This window comes from Netta rufina (genome assembly GCF_964035555.1).
Source record: "Netta rufina genome assembly, chromosome: 4".
Lineage (NCBI taxonomy): Eukaryota > Metazoa > Chordata > Aves > Anseriformes > Anatidae > Netta > Netta rufina.
In genome coordinates, this window is record NC_140127.1 from 7,049,559 (window position 1) to 7,068,830 (window position 19,272).

The window sequence follows — 19,272 nt, forward strand, 5'->3', positions numbered from 1 at the left end:
AGTATTAATCTAAGGCTGTGGAGCGGTGGCTGAAAGAAGCACTTTAAATTTCGTGTTGAGCTGCGTGAGGGGAATAAAATCATTTGCATCCAAAGAAAAGCAAAACTGCTTTCTAGCCCGCTCGCAGCTAAACAGGCCTAGGGGGAAATTAATAATGAAGGTTCATAGATACTCTTTGTTGTTTTGTGGTGTCACGACATTATTTCTAGCAGATAGCACTGGGGTTGGTGATTCTTGCAATTGCAAGGGCTCACTTTTCTGTATCTGTAAACACGAGATGCAGGGGACTGCACAGCTGCTTTTAGTGCAGCTTCAGCTGGGGGAAGAGCTCAGCAAAGTGCACACTTCTGGTGGTACATGGCATCTCCAGGTCCTGGTGGTGAAATGCAGTGAGAAGTGGTGGCACTGTGTGCTTTTTACTCCCTCCGCTCACGCTTTAATTTATGTTTTTGGGCTGTGACGGAAGGGCCTGAGGTAGCGAGGGCCCGCAGGAAGCCTGTGGTGCGGTTTGAGGAGGGTGTCCGCCTTGTTTCCGCGGAGCTTGCCCTTTTGCTCCGCTGTGGATGACTGTGCTCGGCTTTTATAAACAAAACCCACAGCTACCGCCCTGGCGCTTCTCTGTCAGCACCCAGCGCGCTCCTTCACCAGCCTTCTGTTAAAGAGGGCAGACTTAAAAGAGGCAGCACTGGGCGCCGCCTCAAACCCTCTGCCCCATCTCCCGCTGTCAGGGCGGCAGGGGCAGAGCCCTCAGCCTTTCCACCTCAGCGCCATCTTCCCTCCCCTCAGCCCCGTTAACGGCCGGCGGGAGGAGCCCGAGGCGCCGCCCCGGGCTTGGCGCCGACGTGGCCGGGCGGCCGCGCTCCGTCCCCGTTCCCCCCCCTCCCACCACCACCCTCAGCGGCCATGGGCGGCGCCGCCATCTTCTCGCTGCCGCTGCTGCTGGCGGTGGCGGCGGCATGGGGCGGCCCCGAGGTGCGCAGCCTGAGGGGCAGCTGGCGGCTGGGCAACGGCAACGGCTCGCTGCGGCTGCCGGCGGAGGTGCCGGGCTGCGCCCACACCGCCCTGAGCCGCCGGGGTCTCGTCCAGGTACGGGGGGCAGCCGCCGGGGGTGCCCGGGTGCGGAGCCTCGGGCTCTTTCTGGGACAAGTGACCGAAACATTAGCTGTAGGGCGGGAGCAAAGTTTGTCCTGATGGCATCACGCTGACACCGCGGCTCAGCACCTCAAGGAGCGTGGTGCTCAGCCGGGGTCGTCGCTGAGATGCCTTTTTACGAGGATTTATGTAGGCTGTAAGTGAAACAGAAGGCACAGAACACGGTGAAGCTAACAGGATCGTTTATAAAACTGATAAATAAGCCGCCACACTAAAAAAATCCAAAATAGCATCCTGCTGTCCGAGTGTATCAGGCATACCTATATATCATGTTAATATTAAGGGCCCAGTGTTGCATTTCCTGCCCGGTATTTATTTAATCAATACTTTCTGGGGGCATGAATTTAACGTTTTCTATTCTGTAATTGTGACCCTTGAGACCACCATCCTGCACTAACTAGTTAGGTGTGAACAGAAAGGTGTTAAAACAGCTTTTCAAAGCAAGTTTTAAAAAATGCAGCGGGCAGGTAGAGAATCCGTGGAGGATCAGCGACGAGGGCTGTGCCCCTTCATGCCATGCAGAGTGCATAAGATAAGCTGGATGTCTCAGATGTTTGGCTGTGCTGTGAGGCATTGCTCTAATAAGTGTGAATAATCATCCGGGAGAAACTGTGACCAATGCACTGACTCACGCACACAAGTTAATGACGGTACGAAAGACTCACATTTAACTACTCGCATATTAAGTGCTCTTACGAAGTGAGAAAATGGGATCGCTAATTTAGCTGCACTGCTGTAAACCGACTCGTAATTTCAGTCATTTCAAGCAGCAGTGTGGTATTTGGAAATGATGGTGAACTCTGGTGTGCCTGGGCAGGATCCCGAGTCTGCACACAGGTAGGAGAGCTTAGTCAGCCTGCAGCACACCTCTTGCGGATAGGAAGATGGGCACGAGGCTAATTAAATCGACGATGGTTATTTGTGGGTGATTACAACACATTTACGTCCGTGCAAGTATGGGCTTGCTCCGGGCACGTGCTGGTAGGGCCAGCTGTGAAACCACAGTGGTGTGGAAGCTGGTGCTCAGTTGGTGGCATTAGGATTAGCGTGCTCTGCCCGGGAGCTGAGGGGACCGACCTGCCTCACTGGCAGCAAACCTGGGTTGTTTGGAGCGAGCTGGTGACACAATTCTTTGTCACCTTCCTGCTGCAAAAAAAGTACAGCGCAGTTGTTCATCCAGAGTTTTTTTTCATTGGTGAAAATGCTTATGGCCAAACATTTTGAACACAGCTGCTTAAAATCGTATTTTTGTATTTATACAAAAGCGTGTACACAGCCAGAATTTTAGAGACAAGTTGCCCCATTTCATCAGTGCTTATTATATCTAGAAATCAGACCGTTTTAGGGTTGTGTCAAGTGTAGAATTAAGAGTTTTATTGCAGTTGTCCAAGTACAAAAGCTTTGATCCTGTTTATTTATTTTTTTCCATTTGCTCCTTTTGCTCCCTGCCATGGAGTGTAGAGCTTTTGTTCATCCCACTGAAATCGTAACTAGGACAGCAATCCAAAATCTTTCTGTTTGTAATCAAAGTGAAGATTGGTCTTCAGAAAACAGGAGAACAAAACTGGTGGGAATTAAATTCTGCACAGCAAGACCCATATGTTCAGGGGCCCAGCGAAGTCTGTTTGCTGTTCTCCTGTGTGGTTTGCACATGGCAAATAGCACCGCATCCTTTGCTTCCTTAGCCTTGGGATTTTTTTTCATGGGAGAGCACCCAAAACACAAGGGTAAAATAAATGAGTCTTGGGAGGACCTACACCCAGCAGAGGAGCCTGGTGGGTGCCCCGCAGATGATGGGGAGGAAGGCATCAAAAAGAAGCTGCTGGTTTCTAAGCCTGCAAAGCGTGGTTTAGATTGCAAGAGTAGGCTGCAAGCAGCTTACTTGCCAATATGTGGTTTGTTTTGAATTTAGGTTGAGGCGCAAAGTGTTTCTGCCCAGGGACGCTGTAGCTGGTTGCACGTCTGTAGCTTCACGTCAATCGGCTGTGCAGGCTGTACATTTGAATTGAAAGAAAGCTCTGGCACTGAGGGTTTGTTACTCATCTCTCTGGATCCTCTTAGGATTCCTTCTAGAGATGTCGGCGCTCTTTGGCTCATAACATTTGCATTGGATGAACCCATCTTTTTGAAAGCACCAAATGTACGGATCTTAGAAAACGCTCTTGGAGAAGATGCTTCCAAGGTTCCTACTGAAGTACTTTTGTTTTGCTGTATTGTTTTAATAAGGTTTCATTCAGAATCAGTAGCTCTTATTACTGTTTGCATGTAAAATTAAAACAAAAAAAGGAGAACTGCACTTAAAGGAGGCTAGTAGTCACTTGAGTGAAGCCAGTGCAAAGCTTCTGAACCTAAGTGCAGACATTTCACCAATTTGCAGCAAATCTATTGCTATCCCCAGATCTCTGAAAAAAGATTGGAAGATTGAGTTTTTAACTGTGCTGCCAGCCTAGTATTTTCTTTCAGGCACGGTTCTGATAAGCGAGATATATCAGCAGGTAACTCGTGCATTAGATCTTTGTGCTAGAAACAATAGTCCTCCTGCGTGTACTGCCCAAGTGCTGCTTGGTGCCGTTACTGCTGGCAGGTGACTCCTATAAAGTTTCACTCCTGATGAATATGGCTATTGTAGCTGGATTTTCTCATCTGCCAGCCATTTGCATTCATACAGAAAGGGTGTTTTGTCTTATTAGCTGTCACTTTGATTTGTAAAGAACTATTATAGGGGGTGTGCAACTGTGATGCTAATAGAGGGGCTGGATAGCAGTGCAGCTTGTGCCCCATTGTACAACCAGGGCGTGCACTTGACACAGAAGGTTGCAGTGGTCTCAGTCCTACTTGTGCAGTAAAAGATATTAGAAGAGACAGAAGCTTGCATGTCTCGAGTGATATTTCTGCAGTTCTGTTAAGCAGTGCGTATTTTCTGTAGCTGCTTCTGCATTTATATGAAATACTATGTTGTGTGTTTTCTGGCACTTTTTCAAAGCCCAGATTTTTCAGATCATGCCAGGTAACAATTGGGTTTGTTACCATACGGTTCTAACGGGTTAAACAGCAGTCATTGATGAAATAGTTCATTAATACAAATATAATTTTTTGTTGAAATGTTCGTACTCTGATGAGCAGTGTGAGCATATGTGGAAACATCCCAAAACCTTGGTGAAAATTAGGATGAGCAGGAGTTCCTAAAAATGCCTGTGAAGTTATAGTAGGTAAGAATTGTAGGTAAGAGTTGAGCCTTTTAAGTACAGCAAAGTGTTCAGAGAATATTAAGAAACGGCTATTAACATCGTATCAATTATACTAATACTAGTCTTGTAGCTTGATTCTGCCATAATATTTGGCTGTGTTCAGCTGTATCACACCTTGACCATCAGGTGACATTCAGTAGCAGCTTTGGCAGAGTAATTATTGAAAGCAAACGGCCTTGGGACAGGCTTCCAAAACGCATGGTCCATGAGCATGGGTTGCTCCTCGCTGCCACTGGGCTCAGCTTTGCCTCAAGCTGAGCTCGATGAAGAACGGGTACTGCTGCTTGAGGTGCTAAGGCGTTGGGGCGTGTAGGTAAGCATCCTAACTGATCTGCTTCAAGTCTGAAGTTGGCAACAGCAAAATCATTAAATATCTCCTGAAGGAGTTATTTGGCTATTCTGTGACTTCAGCAGGATTCTCTTAATGGTGTTCGTTATAAACTGTCAGCAGAAGTGATTTGTGAGAGGAGCTTGCAAGGCAGTTTCAATCTGGATCATAATAACGGTAGGATCACGCCGAAGAATCTGCTTTTTATTCCTGTTCTTTCATTTCATTCTATGACAAGCTGATCTGCCTGCTGTGTCCTTCAGGTCTTTGTGCCATGCTCCCCGAAGCTGGTCCTGTGTGCCCAGCACCACACACGCAGGCTTTGAGCCTCCCTTGAGATGTGTCCGTGTCTCCTCCGTTTCCTGCCAAGCTCAGAGGTTCGTGGCTCGTATGACCGCGGCTTTTCCATATCCCCTTAAGGTCACTGCGAGGAGGAGCTTACATCAAAACCCTCGGCTGTTTCATCCTGCCGGCGCTTTTCATGTCCTGCTACCTGCAGGGGAAATTGCTTCCTTTTGCTGCTCTTCAGCAGTTCTTCATCTCGGCAGGCTGTCTGCTGCTCGCTTACAGCGCTGAGGATGGGAGTAGAGAACAAGCAAGCAGGGAGCTTGAGCAGATGAGCGTTTTTCCCAAAATTGCAAAGAGCAGGAAAACGCAAGGCTGTCACGTTCGGTGGGCTCTAAAAATAGCCGGAGCTGGCTCCACCCCGTCACGGCTTGCTTCCAGGAACATGTTGAGCTAATGAATGTGAAGTGTGTTTAATACATGTGCAGTCTATTGCTTACCATCCTTCCAGTTCTGCCAGTGCCTTACAGGGCTCTTAAATTTGTCTTTTTCTTCATCCGGTTTTCTGAAATGAACCTCGAATTTTAATAGGAGCTGATGTAATGCGGGAGGAAATTCTATTTCAAATAAATCCAGCCAGCTTGACTTGTATAGATACATCTGCCAGCACTCAAAACCAGTTTGTTTTAGTAATGAAGATGCCAGTAATCTCATGAGTTTATTGGAGAAGTCATTTTTCTTTGTTGTGGTCCATTTTCCTCGAACATTGAGAGGATTTGTACACTTCCATAAGAGCCCATCTGATGATGTAATTTCTGCCTCTGATGAAACTCTCCTACGTGTCTGTCTGCTGTTAGATGAACAGTTTTGTGTTCTCCAGATGTCAGGTCCTTCTTCTGTGACATCTTTAACATCCAGGCTTCTTGACGCTGGTAAGAGATTGTGGCAAGAGGTTTGATTGATAGAACACAACATGAGGCAAGGCTATGACTTGCCCTCTCTGTGGGCTCAAGGACTGGCATTTATATTGCTGCAGGACTCAGAGGAGATTATGCTGCTGAGAAAAGACACTAAAATGCTGCAATTCCATATTTTTTTTGTAATATTGCTCTGCTGTATAAATAGGCTTGTGTCTATATTGCAGAGCCTGCCCCTATCACAAGTGTGAGATGTAAAGCAATGTTTTTCAGAAGAATTCAAATCCAGAAGTGCCAGTATTTATACTGACTCCTGAAACGAGAAGAAAAATTGAGTTCCAGTAAAAAAAAAAAAAAAGAAAGAAGTGGACGGATTTTCTTCAGCATGGATGTGGATGTTTGGAGCAGCTGGTGAGGTGTGCTGGTGCTGCAGAGGACCCTGCCCAAAGTGACCCTTAATGCAGCCCTGCTCTCTCTTGGTAGCTCAGTTTGAGCCCTGTAGTCCAGAGGAGGTTGGTCTGTGTTTGGGGAAGGCAGCTCAGCCGTGCAGCTGCTGCCGAGGATGGGACCGAGCTGTCAGTGGCTGCCCCAGATCCCCCCACACGGAGCACATCTCCTCTCCTCGCCCTGCTGTGAGGAGCGGGGTGGCAGCTGATCCCTTCAGCCGAGGTGAGGAGCGCTGTGACCCGCCACAAGGTAATAACAACACAGCGTGAAGCCAGGCAGGCCGAGCACGTAGCTTGTACCAGCTGTGCCTTTATTCTTCCTGAGCAGCGTGACTAAAGGGGAAAGAACACATTCGGTATAAACGCAGCATTGTTCTCCAAAGGTAGTCATTTAATTTTATGCAACAAACCAGACTGCAATGTTTCTCTCTTTGCTTTCTCCCTCCTTCTAAACAAACCAATTTCACGTGGTCTTACCGCATCAGCACAGGTTGACATGAAACAGCTGGAGTATTTGCTATTATTTTAAACTGTAAGATTTGTTCACAGCTGTCCCCAGAGGCCTAAAATGCTATTTATTTGCCTCTTTAAAATCCTTTTAATCTTTCTCCATCGTTATTACAGTCATCATGTTTCTGTTCCTCTCATTAAGTCACAAGCTGTCTTGATTTTTTTTTTTTTTTAATTTCCAGGCCAGTCATTTCTTATATAAAGACAAATCCTGCACCTTCTATTTTCAGTATGAATGATTATAGCAAACAGGATATGATCTATATAGTTAAAGCCAAATATTGCTAAAGCTTCGCTTTACACATGTTATTTCAAAGGTAAAAAGAAATATCAGAACTAGGTGGGTTTTGCATTTGCAGGCTGTCCGAATTAGGAAGAGCTCTTCTAATGAATATTCATGTAGTAACACTATTACTAAATGAGTCATGTCATTTTCTTTTTTTTGGTCTGTTATTAGGATCCATATTACAGATTTAATGATGTGATGTACAGGTGGATCTCTCTGGATAACTGGACTTACAGCAGGACATTCAAAACTCCTTTTGACATCAGGTATGCAATAAGGATATGTCTAAAATAGTTTTACAGTATCTGTCATGCAGAATTGCTGGTTAATCCATCAGCTCAAAATCTACATGCTACTTCTGTATATAATAAATTATGCAATAATGTACAGCTGCAAAGCTGCTGCTAAAGGATGCTGCAGGAGTTGCTTTTTCACTTTTTTTTCTCCATTGTTAAAAATTACTTAGGAATTGCTGACTGAGGAAGAATAATACTTAGGCTAATTGGAAGCTAGCCCATCTGATACTTTGTGGCTGTGCGAACATGCTGTGCTGCAGACTTGAGACACTTCAGCTGTCATCTTAATTTGACTAAAGATATAAAGTAGCCACACTGAGTCAAACATTTTTGGATATGGTTGAGACAATTGCCACCAACAGTAGCGGAAATGTACATTTTAAAATTATGTGTTTTCTGTCTGCTGTTAACTGTAGGTATTCTAACAGTTTTGTATGTGTATTTGTATGTGTATGTTGTCTTTTGTAGAAAGTGGCAGAGAATTAATTTAGTTTTTGAAGGAGTAGATACAGTAGCACACATCTTGATCAACAATGTCACTCTTGGGACAACAGATAACATGTTCAACAGATACGTAAGTAATGTGCTCAGTTCTGAAAGTGCTTCTGTTTTTCATTCAAAGCCCTTTTGTGCTGAACACTTTCATTTTTCAAGTACACATGAAATGAGGTGCTTGGACCCAGAAAGTGTTGACCTGAGGGCTGCACAGGGAATCAGATAAGTGTTGGAAAGAGAAGTCGTACTTCCCTTTTCAGTAGCAACAGGGTCAGAACTAGAGGTAAGTGTGTCTTGTTCTGAACAAGTGAACCCATGGAAGAGGATCAAGGATCAGTTCAGCTAACAATATAAGTCCTGCTTCTTGGGACCTGTCACAGCTCCAAGAAAACGTAAGCTTAAATTGGTTATATTAGCTGTAAATCTGCTTATTAATTGGTATTAGAATGGTTTACATTTGAATACTGAAATTGAAATGCACATGGTGCAAAGCCCTTACAAGTGTTTCCGTATCATTTGTTATATTGTTTTTGATTTTTGATACTGGGCTTTTGATAACATAGGCTGAGTCCAAAGATGTAAGACTATGTCAGGATGAGACTACTCATCATAGAATGATCTGGAGAGTGGCAAAGACATTAAAACTAATTCTATAGTTTTAAAGTGTAAAATTATTCTGGGTACTTGCCTTTTTCTTAAAGGAATCCAAAAAAGGAAAAGTTAAAAGAATATCAGTGGAGTCATTGAGTTGAAAAGTAAATCCTGTGTCTTCATATCTCAGCGTTTACCATTCTGGCAGGTTTTATTGCAGAGGTACTGGACTGAGACATGAGAACTAGATTTTGCCTCCTGGGTCTGTGTGATCTGGGACAAATTACTCAGTTTCTCTGCGACTTAGTTTTGCCATCTGTGAAATAAGAAATTTCATAGGGCTGTTATGAAATTGTAATTATTTAATATTTGGAGAGTATTTGAGGGATTACTGGTAGCAGGCTCCCTAGAATTGGGAAGTGCTATTAGTTTGCTCTTATTTCTGCAACTTCATTCTGTCTCAGATTGTAACAGTTCATGAAATGGCCTTCAGGGTAAAACCAGGGTGAACTGTATTAGATTGAGTTGAGAACTGCTGTGACCCAGGCTTCTGCTTTGTTCACAATGTTCCACGATAACTATGTCTGCAGGAAAGTCTCTATGAAGGCTGTGTAAGGGGATGCTGTTTCCTTTGCAATTTTCTGCTGAATGCTATAGAATGGAAGTGAGTGATGCTAGCTGGGCTGCTCACAAGGTGGAAAAAGTTGCCAAGATTTGGCTTGTCACAAATGAACGCTCTGAAGAAGAAACAGTTCTTAGGCGTTGGGACCCTATTGTCTTGATAGAACAAGACAATTCTGAAACTTAGATGTTTATCCTCCTGTGCAGCCACACTGGGGGTTTTGTGAACCAATGAGGAAGCCCCCAAATGCTTTGTGTGGTGCAGACATGAATGTGTATCTCTACATTTTAGGCACGGGAGTGGAAGTAGCATGAAATACAGCCTTGCTGCATTCATGCAGAAGGCAGCTCAGTGCTTTGTGGTAGAGAAGCTGGCAGCACAGCGTGAGTTGGAAGGGCTCCTGTATAGACCAGCTTTCTGAGTTGGAACAAAGTGCCTTTCTAAGCATGTAGATGAGCTCTGAGCGAGGAAGGAAGGTAAAGATTCCCTTGCCATCCTCCTCCTTCAAGCAGTTCTGTGTGCAAGCAGACCGCTGCCGCTGGCAGTGGGGGCTCAGTATGGGCAAAGTGGTTTGCCCAGAAAGATCTCCTTCTATCTAGAATCTTTCTGTGTATTTTGTTTTCCAGCTTAAGAAATAACCTTAATTTTCTGTTCCTTCAAAACCAGACCCTGTTGAGGCTTCAGTTCAAATGCTTTTGAATAATATATGTGTGGTATTAAAGCCCCAATGTGACAGTGATTATAAGTCTCATAAATAAATGTCAGCGCTGTAATGATTTTGTTTTGTTTTCTTGACCTAGAGCTTTGATATTACCAGCGTGATCAAGGAGGTCAATTTTGTTGAAGTCCGTTTCTTATCAGCAATTTCATACGCTGCAGAGCAGAGCAGATGTCACACAGCATACAGCATCCCCCCGGCGTGCCCTCCACCTGTGCAGAAAGGAGAGTGCCATGCCAATTTCATCAGAAAGGTAGGGGCAGAATCGTCTGACTCTGGCTTCAGGCTCAAAAATAGGAATGCACCACGGACTGTCCTTACAGATGTATTCTGAAACCTGCAATGTCATTTTATTAGGAGGGCGTATTTCTCATTGTGTTTCCCTTCTCCTGCATCCCCAAGAAACCTGCAAGATGAGAATACAAGAGGCATGTAAAGGCCAGGCTGAACATATCTAGCTGATAAGAATGTTTGAAAAGCTGGCTTTTTCGGGGCATGCAAGGAGATTGGCTGCTAAGAGAGCAGGCTAGCACTGGGAAATGTGTGATCACTACATTTTGATCCACTGGGTGGGTTTAGCAGTGTGTGCTGACGATAGAGTTCACTATTACAAATACCAGTTTATATTGCCAGAGCTGTAAAAATCTCAGCCAGGCAGCTTTGTGAGTGTTTGCTGTTGCTCGTGTACTGTGCTATTTATACTGGGAAGCTCTGGCAGGTCCTGAGAAGTGTTACCTAACCTAACAGAGGACCCGTTCTCATCTTATTATGGTGTTGTGAAGTGTGACTTCAGAATGTACGTATTTAGTGAAGCCAGCAATGTAATACACAAAGAATTAAACTCAGATTTAAGACATGGTGTCATTGCTGCTAAAACTTCCTCTGTGTAAACCGTCGTTTGTGTAGCATCTCATGTATTTCTGGCACCTTTGCAGCAGCTGGAAAGTGGCTAGGTGAATTTCTTTGGAATTGCTGTTTTTTGTTTTGTTTTGTTTTGTTTTGTTTTAATTTATTTTTCTTGTTTGTCTCCACTTAAATGCCTTTTTTGTTAATAAACTTGGATCTTTTTAAGAAAGTCCTGTAGAGGCTTCTTAAAAAACCAAGGTGAATCTTGTTTATCTATACCTAGGTGTAATTTGCTCTAAAACACATTAAGGGAAAGGAAGGTAGATTTCATGTTGCCCTGGGAGCATCCATCAGTATAAGATGTTGCCTTAATCACTACTTGATGCTGCTTTTGTTTTTATTACATTTTACAAAGTTAATTAATTCTTCTGAGTCCATGAACCGTCTCCATTGTGTTTCTTAGACATCAGAGCAGGGAGAAACTTAAAGAGAAGAAGGCACTTGAACAGCTGTAGTCTTATTTATAGAGCAAAAATGGCCAGGAATGATTTTATGTTTTACTGAAACATACCTTTAAATTTGTGAGTACCTTAGTTCATTATCTCAAAGGAGTTGCTTGACTGTGCTTAGAAACTTGCTTCAGACTTCTTTAGAAAATTTTTTAGATCCAAGTACGTGGCAAAAACAGCAGCAATGTCACATTTAAAAGTAAACAAACGCACTAGGACATTGCTAAAGTAAGCTGGCTGCTTCTCATCATACAGTAATGGAGAGCTGTACACGTGTTTGAGGTTCAGTGTTACGTGCAGTAAATGTATCTAGATCTTAATAGGAATTTGTGGCGAAACACAAACCTTCCACTGGTAATGAACATCAGTGATATGAGTGTATTGTCCTTATGATATTACTTCTGATAGTCTCTGCAATATTATTAGTGAAATCTGACAATCTGTCAGTGATTCATTTGTTTTTCTTTTATAAAGGGAAAATGACTTTCTATCTGATCTGTTTTCTAAGAATGTATTGTCCCTGTTTTTGCACTTGAAATAGGTGCAGTGCTTGCTTCCTGGAAGGCTCTTTTGCAACTTGATAGGCAGGCTGGCTGACTCCAGCGATGCAAGGGATAGGCCAGGCTTGTGCAATGTGGTTTGCCAAAATTAGTATGCCTCGGCTGTAAGTTATTAGTCTCTAAATTTAGAACTGTAGGTCACTGTGCAAGACTTTAAGGAGATCTATTGTATTTGCTTTGGGGGCTGGGGCTGTGTGTGAAGCTTGGAGGGCAGCTGAATAGATGTCTTCAAGGGATTTGTTAACTAGAGGTCTGTCCAGGTTTGAAAACAGCTAAATGGAAAGCAGCACTTCTCTGCCTGAGCAGCATTTTATAATTCTGACAGTTTTTCTGATGTTAGAACCAGAACAAAGATATTCCTCGACTGTATTTTTGTTCCCTTTGTTTTTGTCTGAAAGAGTCATAAAAAGGGAGAAACAGTGAACGAGATTGAACTACACAATTGCACCAGACGTGTGCATCTCTTTCCTTGTACTAATCTATGGTGTTAAAACAAAAAAACAGGGTAAAATATTTTAGATATGCCCACGATGTTTAATTTGATGTCATCATTTTACAGTACTTCTCTTTAACATTTGTAACCATCAGCTTTCTGCTTACTTTGTCTTTTAGGTATAAAATTAAATACTGACCTTACAAACTAAGATAATTCAGAGCTGAATTGAAAGTAACCTTCTGGCTTTTTTTTTTTTTAATCTTTTTTAATGTTGGAGCAGGCGCTGTTTTGCTCTCCCTAATATTAAATTTTAATATACTTGGATATTTTAATACAAATTTGTATCATTATATAAAGTAGTGGCAGCAGAGTTTTGTTCAAGAAGTAAGGGAAAAGATATTGTAGGCTATTCTGGGCTGATGGAAATTGGAAAAATTCTTCCAGTGCATGGCAGTATTTCATGTCTAGATAGCAAATCATTTTTATTTCTGGCACAGCATCAATTTCTGTGTGAAAAGTAGGCAATTGTAACATAATCGCTTTGTGTTCCAGGAGCAGTGTTCATTTGGTTGGGACTGGGGCCCTTCTTTTCCCACTCAAGGAATCTGGAAAGATGTTAGGGTTGAGGCCTATAACTATTATCACCTGATCTACTTTTCTTTAACTCCTTTCTTTGGTAAGTCATGTTACTATCCTTTATTGTTGTTTTACCTTTGGAATACGAACCGTTGTGTTGTTAAGCTACATTAACTGTCCATTTAGGAAAGGTCCTGTTGTTTTATGGTGACTTTGTGTGTACTGCTTACCACAGCACACAGGTTTTGGTCTTGAAATAGTTCTTCAGTACAAACAGTAGCAATTAAAATGTTAGAACTCAGAATCTTCTTTTGCTTGAAGATCCCCAAATGAAAATATGAAGTGTATATACATGAAAATGTGAAATACAACTGAGGTCAGCGCCTGTTCTCTTGTTTCAGAAAAAGTTTTTTTGTTGGCACATATTTGTACCAAGACTACCAATAAATAATTCTCACTTTTGTCTGACCTCCATTTAAAACAAAGGTAAAGCTGCTTTGGGAATTCAGTTCTGTGTCTGGAAGGCAGCTGCAGGGTAAGCAGAGTTTCAAGAGCACCACGTTTTCGGGACACAACACGAAGCCTGAGACAGAAGAGCAGCTATGCTATGCAAGGATAATTTGTCAAGGCTGCAATTTGAGAGGACAACCTTCTGCATTCCTGCTACCTAGCTTACCTAACCGGTTTCTTCCCTTGACATGGTCTTTGATTCTCCTCTCCTTTGTCTAGAAGATCATTGCAGCTGAGCAAAACTAGTTAATTTTCCTGTTGAAACTTTCTGTAAAAGATAATATGTGCCTTTGTAGACCACCCGCGTGCTTTCTTTCTCTGCCTGTTGAGCCCAGTCTTCAGTGGAGTAAAGGCTAGCACGTGAGTCTTCTGCACTGGGTTGAATTTCAGCCCTTGGGAATAGAGTTGCTGTGTATGAATAAAATAGGAAGACGTCACTCCCTGGATGCTTTTAAAGCTTCCTGAAATAGCTGCAGGTCTTAGCTAGAATTAACGTGACTGGAATTTCCATGGAAAGCCCCAGCACAGACTCTGCTCTCTAAAATTTAGTTAAAGTAAAAATCTTTTCTGGTCCCTCCCACATTCCCACAACTCCACCTTCTGGTAGGTAAAGTCTTAGTCTCTGGATGAGCAGAGAGAGCAAACCTCTTTCATTCAGCAGAGACTGCTTGTGCTTTGGAACCAGAGCCGGAGCTGTTTAGTATTCAAACATAATGACATTTGAAAAATAAAGAGTAAATGAACGACTTGAATTTCAACTACATATGCGCTTACATTGCTCATCAGATTTGGTGACATCAGCTTTTTGACCACTGAGTCTGTGAAAGATGAATTGTTCTTGATTTTTGTGCCTAGGCCCACAGGTCATGCGGTTAAGGAGTGGGCTGGAATTGATTTATGGCCGTGGAGGGGAGGGAAAACGCTCTGTAATGACTGACCCTTCATGTAGGTTGTTTTTTTCAACCCCATTAACACTTCTGAAAATTGGTCTTACCTGGATAATGCCGTGAGTAATATAAACTTGCAAAGCCCTTTGGTGCTCTTAATTCTATAAGAGGAGTGAAATCAGGCCAGGACTGAATGTAATACTTGGTTTTGGAGGGAGCTCTCTTTTTGTCTTGGAAGGAGAGCTAGAATATACACGTGAAAAGAGAAAGTAAGTGGTGAGCAGCTTATGTGTACAAAATGTGGCTTAGTTCTAGTTTTCCTTGTTACAGATGAGCATCTATCCAAACAGAAAGCATGTGAATTACAGGATTACCCAGGCTGTGCTTCTAGATAGATAACTTAATTGCTGAAGTTAGTGGGAAATGGAAAATCAGTCTCGAGTACCCTTGACGCTGCCTTGCCTTATCAGGAAATTTTTCTGTAAAGGGGAGGACTCGCAGGTAGCTGTGGGGATGTCTCAGGCAAGTCATTAACGTGTTTCCTCCATCGCATTTTGGTGGCAAAAGGGGCATAACGGTACAGCCCATCAAGTCTAGACACAATGGGCCCGATTCATCCCCAGCATAACTCCACTCATATTGTGCAGTGACTCTGGGATGAATTGGGCTCGTTTTCTGTTAATACTGTTTTTGTTTCATAGACAAAAGTGATTGTACTGCCCTGTGATTACGATCTTTCCCAAAGAGTACCATGTTCATATGAGTGCTGACGGAAGGCAAATATAATGTCTGTGGGAGTTGGTGGGAAAAAAACCCTTCCAAATAATCAAGAGTGACTAGTGCCATGCTCTGACTTTTGTACAGAACTCTGAAAAAGCCCTGGATGGCTTTGGAATGGAAAAAAAAAAAGTGAGGTATAAAAGAAAAATCACATAGCGTAGTTCCTCTTGAAGTCAGCAAATGTAAACACATAGCAAATGCACTAAGCAAGATTAACCCTGTAGGTCTGGCTCAAACACGGCCCAAAACCTGTTACATTTAATCTGAGGTACTTAAATTGTTTCTTTGATGGGCGATCATGTTTACTAGTAGGTGTATGAACGCGATTCCTGCATTCCCATTTCTTCTCCCCTTTCTCTTAGTAAAGAGCACCCAGCAGTGGAGTCTTGAAATCGAGTCCATCTTCGATGTAGTCAGCTCCAAGCCAATTGCAGGTCTGGTGACTGTGAACATTCCCAAGCTGCAAACACAGCAAACGTACAATGTGAAGCTTCAACCTGGAGAAGGCAGCATTGTGCTGCTTGTAAACATCAACAAGGTAAGGAGGTTCATGTGGAGCACTAACCAAATGCAAACTGTTTCGCCCTGTTTCCAGTGGGTCCTTCTGCCTCCATATCAGCTACGGGCCCACCTCCCCTTTCTCTGTTTGTTCCTGACTTTAACAACAGTTCTGTACCCCTTGGAGAATAAGGGAGGATTATTTCCTCTATTAAAATTGATTTCTGCGGAGCTACGTAGTTCAGTGTTAAAAGAGATAGTGAAGCCTTTCCCTTATTACAAAGGGATAAGGGAATTTATCCCTTATTACAAAGATCACATCATCACTGGCCGCTGTAACAAAAGCTGCTAAAGCAGATAACTTTTGGATACCATGTGTCACTTCACTTTCCCATCAATAGGTGTCTCATCTCCTATGCTGTTGTTTACCAGGTTGATTGGGACTAGAATATACTGCAGTAATTTTGAAATACTGACGTTTTGTTGAGTAGTACTTCTTAGTCCGTTAGGTAGACAAAGCCCAGAAGGAATTTCAGAGGTAAAGGATGCTCTAATGAGGAAATAGTTCAACTGAAAAACAATGAATTTGGTAGACTGCCCCAGTGATGGAAAAGGGAGGAATTGGTCTGTTCACCCTCAGAGAGTGCTGGGAAATGATCCGGTGGAAGGCTTAATTCGCCAACACTTATATCACTTCTGGAGTTTTTGTTTGTGTTTTCTTAGAAACTGTGCTGGGTTTTATAGGTACAATTAAGAAAAGATGCCTAGGCTTGAGAAATGGTGAAGAAAAACAGAGTTACCTGTTCGTGCTAACAAATAGGTGGGTGCCTTGAATTAGCCAGTGAGCCCAGTGCAGTGATAAGCAGCATGAATTTCACCTTCCTGCTCAGAAAGCAAGGCCCTGGTGGAGCTGACAGCGCAGAGCTGAGCCTGAGAGCAGCTGAGCCTGCTCCATTGGAGCCAAGTAGCCTAAGGGAGCTGCGGTCAGCTTCACTGCCCCAGGGCACGGTTAGGTTTAGGGGTGAGGGCTGCCTTGTGAGTGAGAATCTGGGGCTGTCCTGACAGGTAATAACATCTGAGGCTCTCCGGTGACCTCTGTATGTTATGCTGGCCTTTAGTAATTTTCTCTTTTGCTGTGTAACTCTGCATTTGTTTCCCCAGTTTGAACGTGTTATGTGTGTATTCTCAAGTTCTCTCGTCAGTTGTGTGAGCGGAGAAGGAGCGTGTTAATCACGAGCAGGATATTCGTGTCTTAAAATGCATGCTCGGTGACTTGCATACTGATGACTTTGTTTTATTTTGACATGAATGCATAAAGACATGCAAACATATGATTTTTGTTACTGTTGTCATCAGATGTGCCAGTTACATGAGTAATTACAAATACCCAATTTTATTTCAAACGATCACTAGCCTTTCCAGGGATTACATTAAGCAGGCGCTGCAATATGAAACTGCAAAAATGATTTTGGTTTATTTAACCACCCTGTCCCCAGCTTCAGAAGAAACTTGTAAGTAGGGGGACAAGGGCAAGTTTGTGAGGAAGCATATCCTTCAGAGCGGAGGCAGCAGCGTTTTGTTATTCTTTGTACACAAAGGGCTTTGCTGCCTGAATTCACGGCAGCTGATTTTACAAGAAGCCCTGCAATGTGTTCCTTACATATTGGTGCGCCTAACGGAGCCCTTGCTCTGTGCAGCAGCCCCATGTGGCGCATGTTAAATAGCGAGACCTCGCCAGAAATGTGCTGAGAGTTCATTGCAGATCGCCTTGCAAAGCCAGCAGATGCTCGAGCGGTGCCTATCAGCTGAGAGGCGGAGCGGGGCTCCCTGCAGCGTGCCGTGCTGCTGACATGCCAGCGTTTTGCTTATCAGCTACCGGTGAGCGTGGGGCTGACATCACTCGTGGCCAATGCTCGGCGGCTGCAAACGCGCCCTCGCTGCTGATTCTGTGCTTCCTTCTGCCTCCCTGTAACTCCAGATGGAGGAAGCTGAAATATTGGGAGATAACGTTAATGATTACGTCCAAGCGTGGCTGCAGCAAAACATATTGTTGGGCTGCTCTCTGGCCTCGTTTTATTCGAAAGGATTGAGGCACTCCTTTCATGACTCTATTCAGTGCTGATCCCTCCATTGTTAGGTTGCATGCATTATTGCTTTCTTTCCACTATTTTTGTGTTGTGCATTCAACTGGGAAATGTTGGCAGTAGGACTGAGCAGCAGAAGTAGGCTACTGGAATGAAAAAAAAAGAAGTGTAGGAAATTCTTTACATAAATACTACCCTCAGTGGCTAGAAAAATGAGAAAATTAAATCGTTCTGTCAGCTTAGAAGTAGTTTTTTTATGTTTGTGAAAATCTAGAGTACCACTGAAGTGATCAGGAAGCACAGAGAAAAAGCAGAAAGCACTGAAAAGGGAACAAAACTTTTAATTTGACTTAAAAGCTTGACATAAATGAAACAGCCTGGTCACATATTACCATGGTCACAACTGAAAGGCGTCACTTCGGTGTATCCGATGTTACATACAATAGGTAAAAGGGCCAGTTGGAGGAGAGGTAAAATACAGAGGCTAGTGAGCAGTGTTTACTCCTGAGACTTAACGTTTGAGTTTTGGAGGAACTTTCTGTCAGCATACCTCAGCAGAAGGGTAGCGGCTAGATGCGTGTGTGCGTGTTTGTTCTCATGGCCCGTTGTGGACTCAGGTGAAGTGATAGCCTGGATTTGAGTGGTAGAGATCACACGTTGAATTCTTTTCACCTGAGTGCTGCAGCTGGAGGGATCCCAGTTACCGTGGCTCAGCTGAGGCACATAAACTCATGAGGCTTGTAGCAATTCACTCAAAGGCAGCTGTGCCCCCAGGTGCATGTTATGCCTCCAACTCATACGCAACTTTTTGACTTTTCTTCTTCTATATTCAAGAGTTCCACAGTGGAAGCTTGGTGGCCGAATGGACATGGGAAACAAACTGGATATAACGTGACAACAACTTTCATCATGGAGGCAGGATACAAGATTGAGAAACTTTCAAAGGTGAGCCCCTCAGCTTGGTTCTAGCTGGCATTGCACTGTTGGAACATCTGCTCTGCGTATCATGTATCTAGAGCTTTAAATGGTTTTCCTGGATTTTAATATACATATGGAAGCAGTAATGAGAAACAAGAGCTTTTTAATGTCACAGTTTATGTTTACCTCTTTTCTGGTAGCATTATCCAATATGGGTGCCTTCACTTTTATTCAGACTGGAAAATGCCTCACAGTTAGTTGGAGACCTCGGAAAACAAAAGATGTTTACTTATGTTCTCTACCTCTGGAAAAAGGCTCTTTTAAACATGATGTATCACCGTGATATTGTTATGTCATGCATAGAAAAGCCCTTTTAGAGTTCTATAGATGACGTGAAGAGGAAGGTTTGTTACCAAGATTTTTCTTGTTATTTTTTTTTTAATTATTTTAATTTGCAGAATAGGTATGTTCTTAAAAAGCTAACGTACATTCATTTATTAGAATGTGATAGATGCGCTTCAGGTTGTAGAAGAGACAACGTTTTAAATACGACCACAAAAGTAATATTCAGGGGTATTTGCATAAAGGTTCCTGAAACACACTGGCTGCGTAATTACCTGATTGTTGTTACTAAGAAGCCTAGAAGAAGTATTTTGCAGCCATCTATTGAGAAAAAAATCACATAAATTAAACTGGGTCCCTTCTGCCATCAACATGTGGAAACAATGACATAAATGTATGCGTTTATTAGGTGGTTCTGATGTGCATTGTTTC

At 43.1% G+C, this 19,272-nt stretch overlaps 1 protein-coding gene across 7 annotated transcripts in view; it reads left to right on the plus strand.

The window, feature by feature from the left end:
* Positions 1-903: 903 nt before the first annotated feature.
* The window catches only part of MANBA (mannosidase beta), a gene marked incomplete at its 5' end in the record, with an annotated part of 53,706 nt that continues 35,337 nt past the window's right edge, over positions 904-19,272 (plus strand). For all 7 annotated transcript variants that reach the window (XM_084286083.1, XM_084286077.1, XM_084286079.1 and 4 more), the window contains 7 exons: positions 904-1,086; positions 7,344-7,438; positions 7,937-8,042; positions 9,977-10,147; positions 12,798-12,921; positions 15,361-15,536; positions 18,415-18,525. In XM_084286083.1, coding sequence (XP_084142209.1) covers positions 904-1,086; positions 7,344-7,438; positions 7,937-8,042; positions 9,977-10,147; positions 12,798-12,921; positions 15,361-15,536; positions 18,415-18,525 — 966 coding nt within the window. The remainder of the gene's footprint in view (positions 1,087-7,343; positions 7,439-7,936; positions 8,043-9,976; positions 10,148-12,797; positions 12,922-15,360; positions 15,537-18,414; positions 18,526-19,272) is intronic.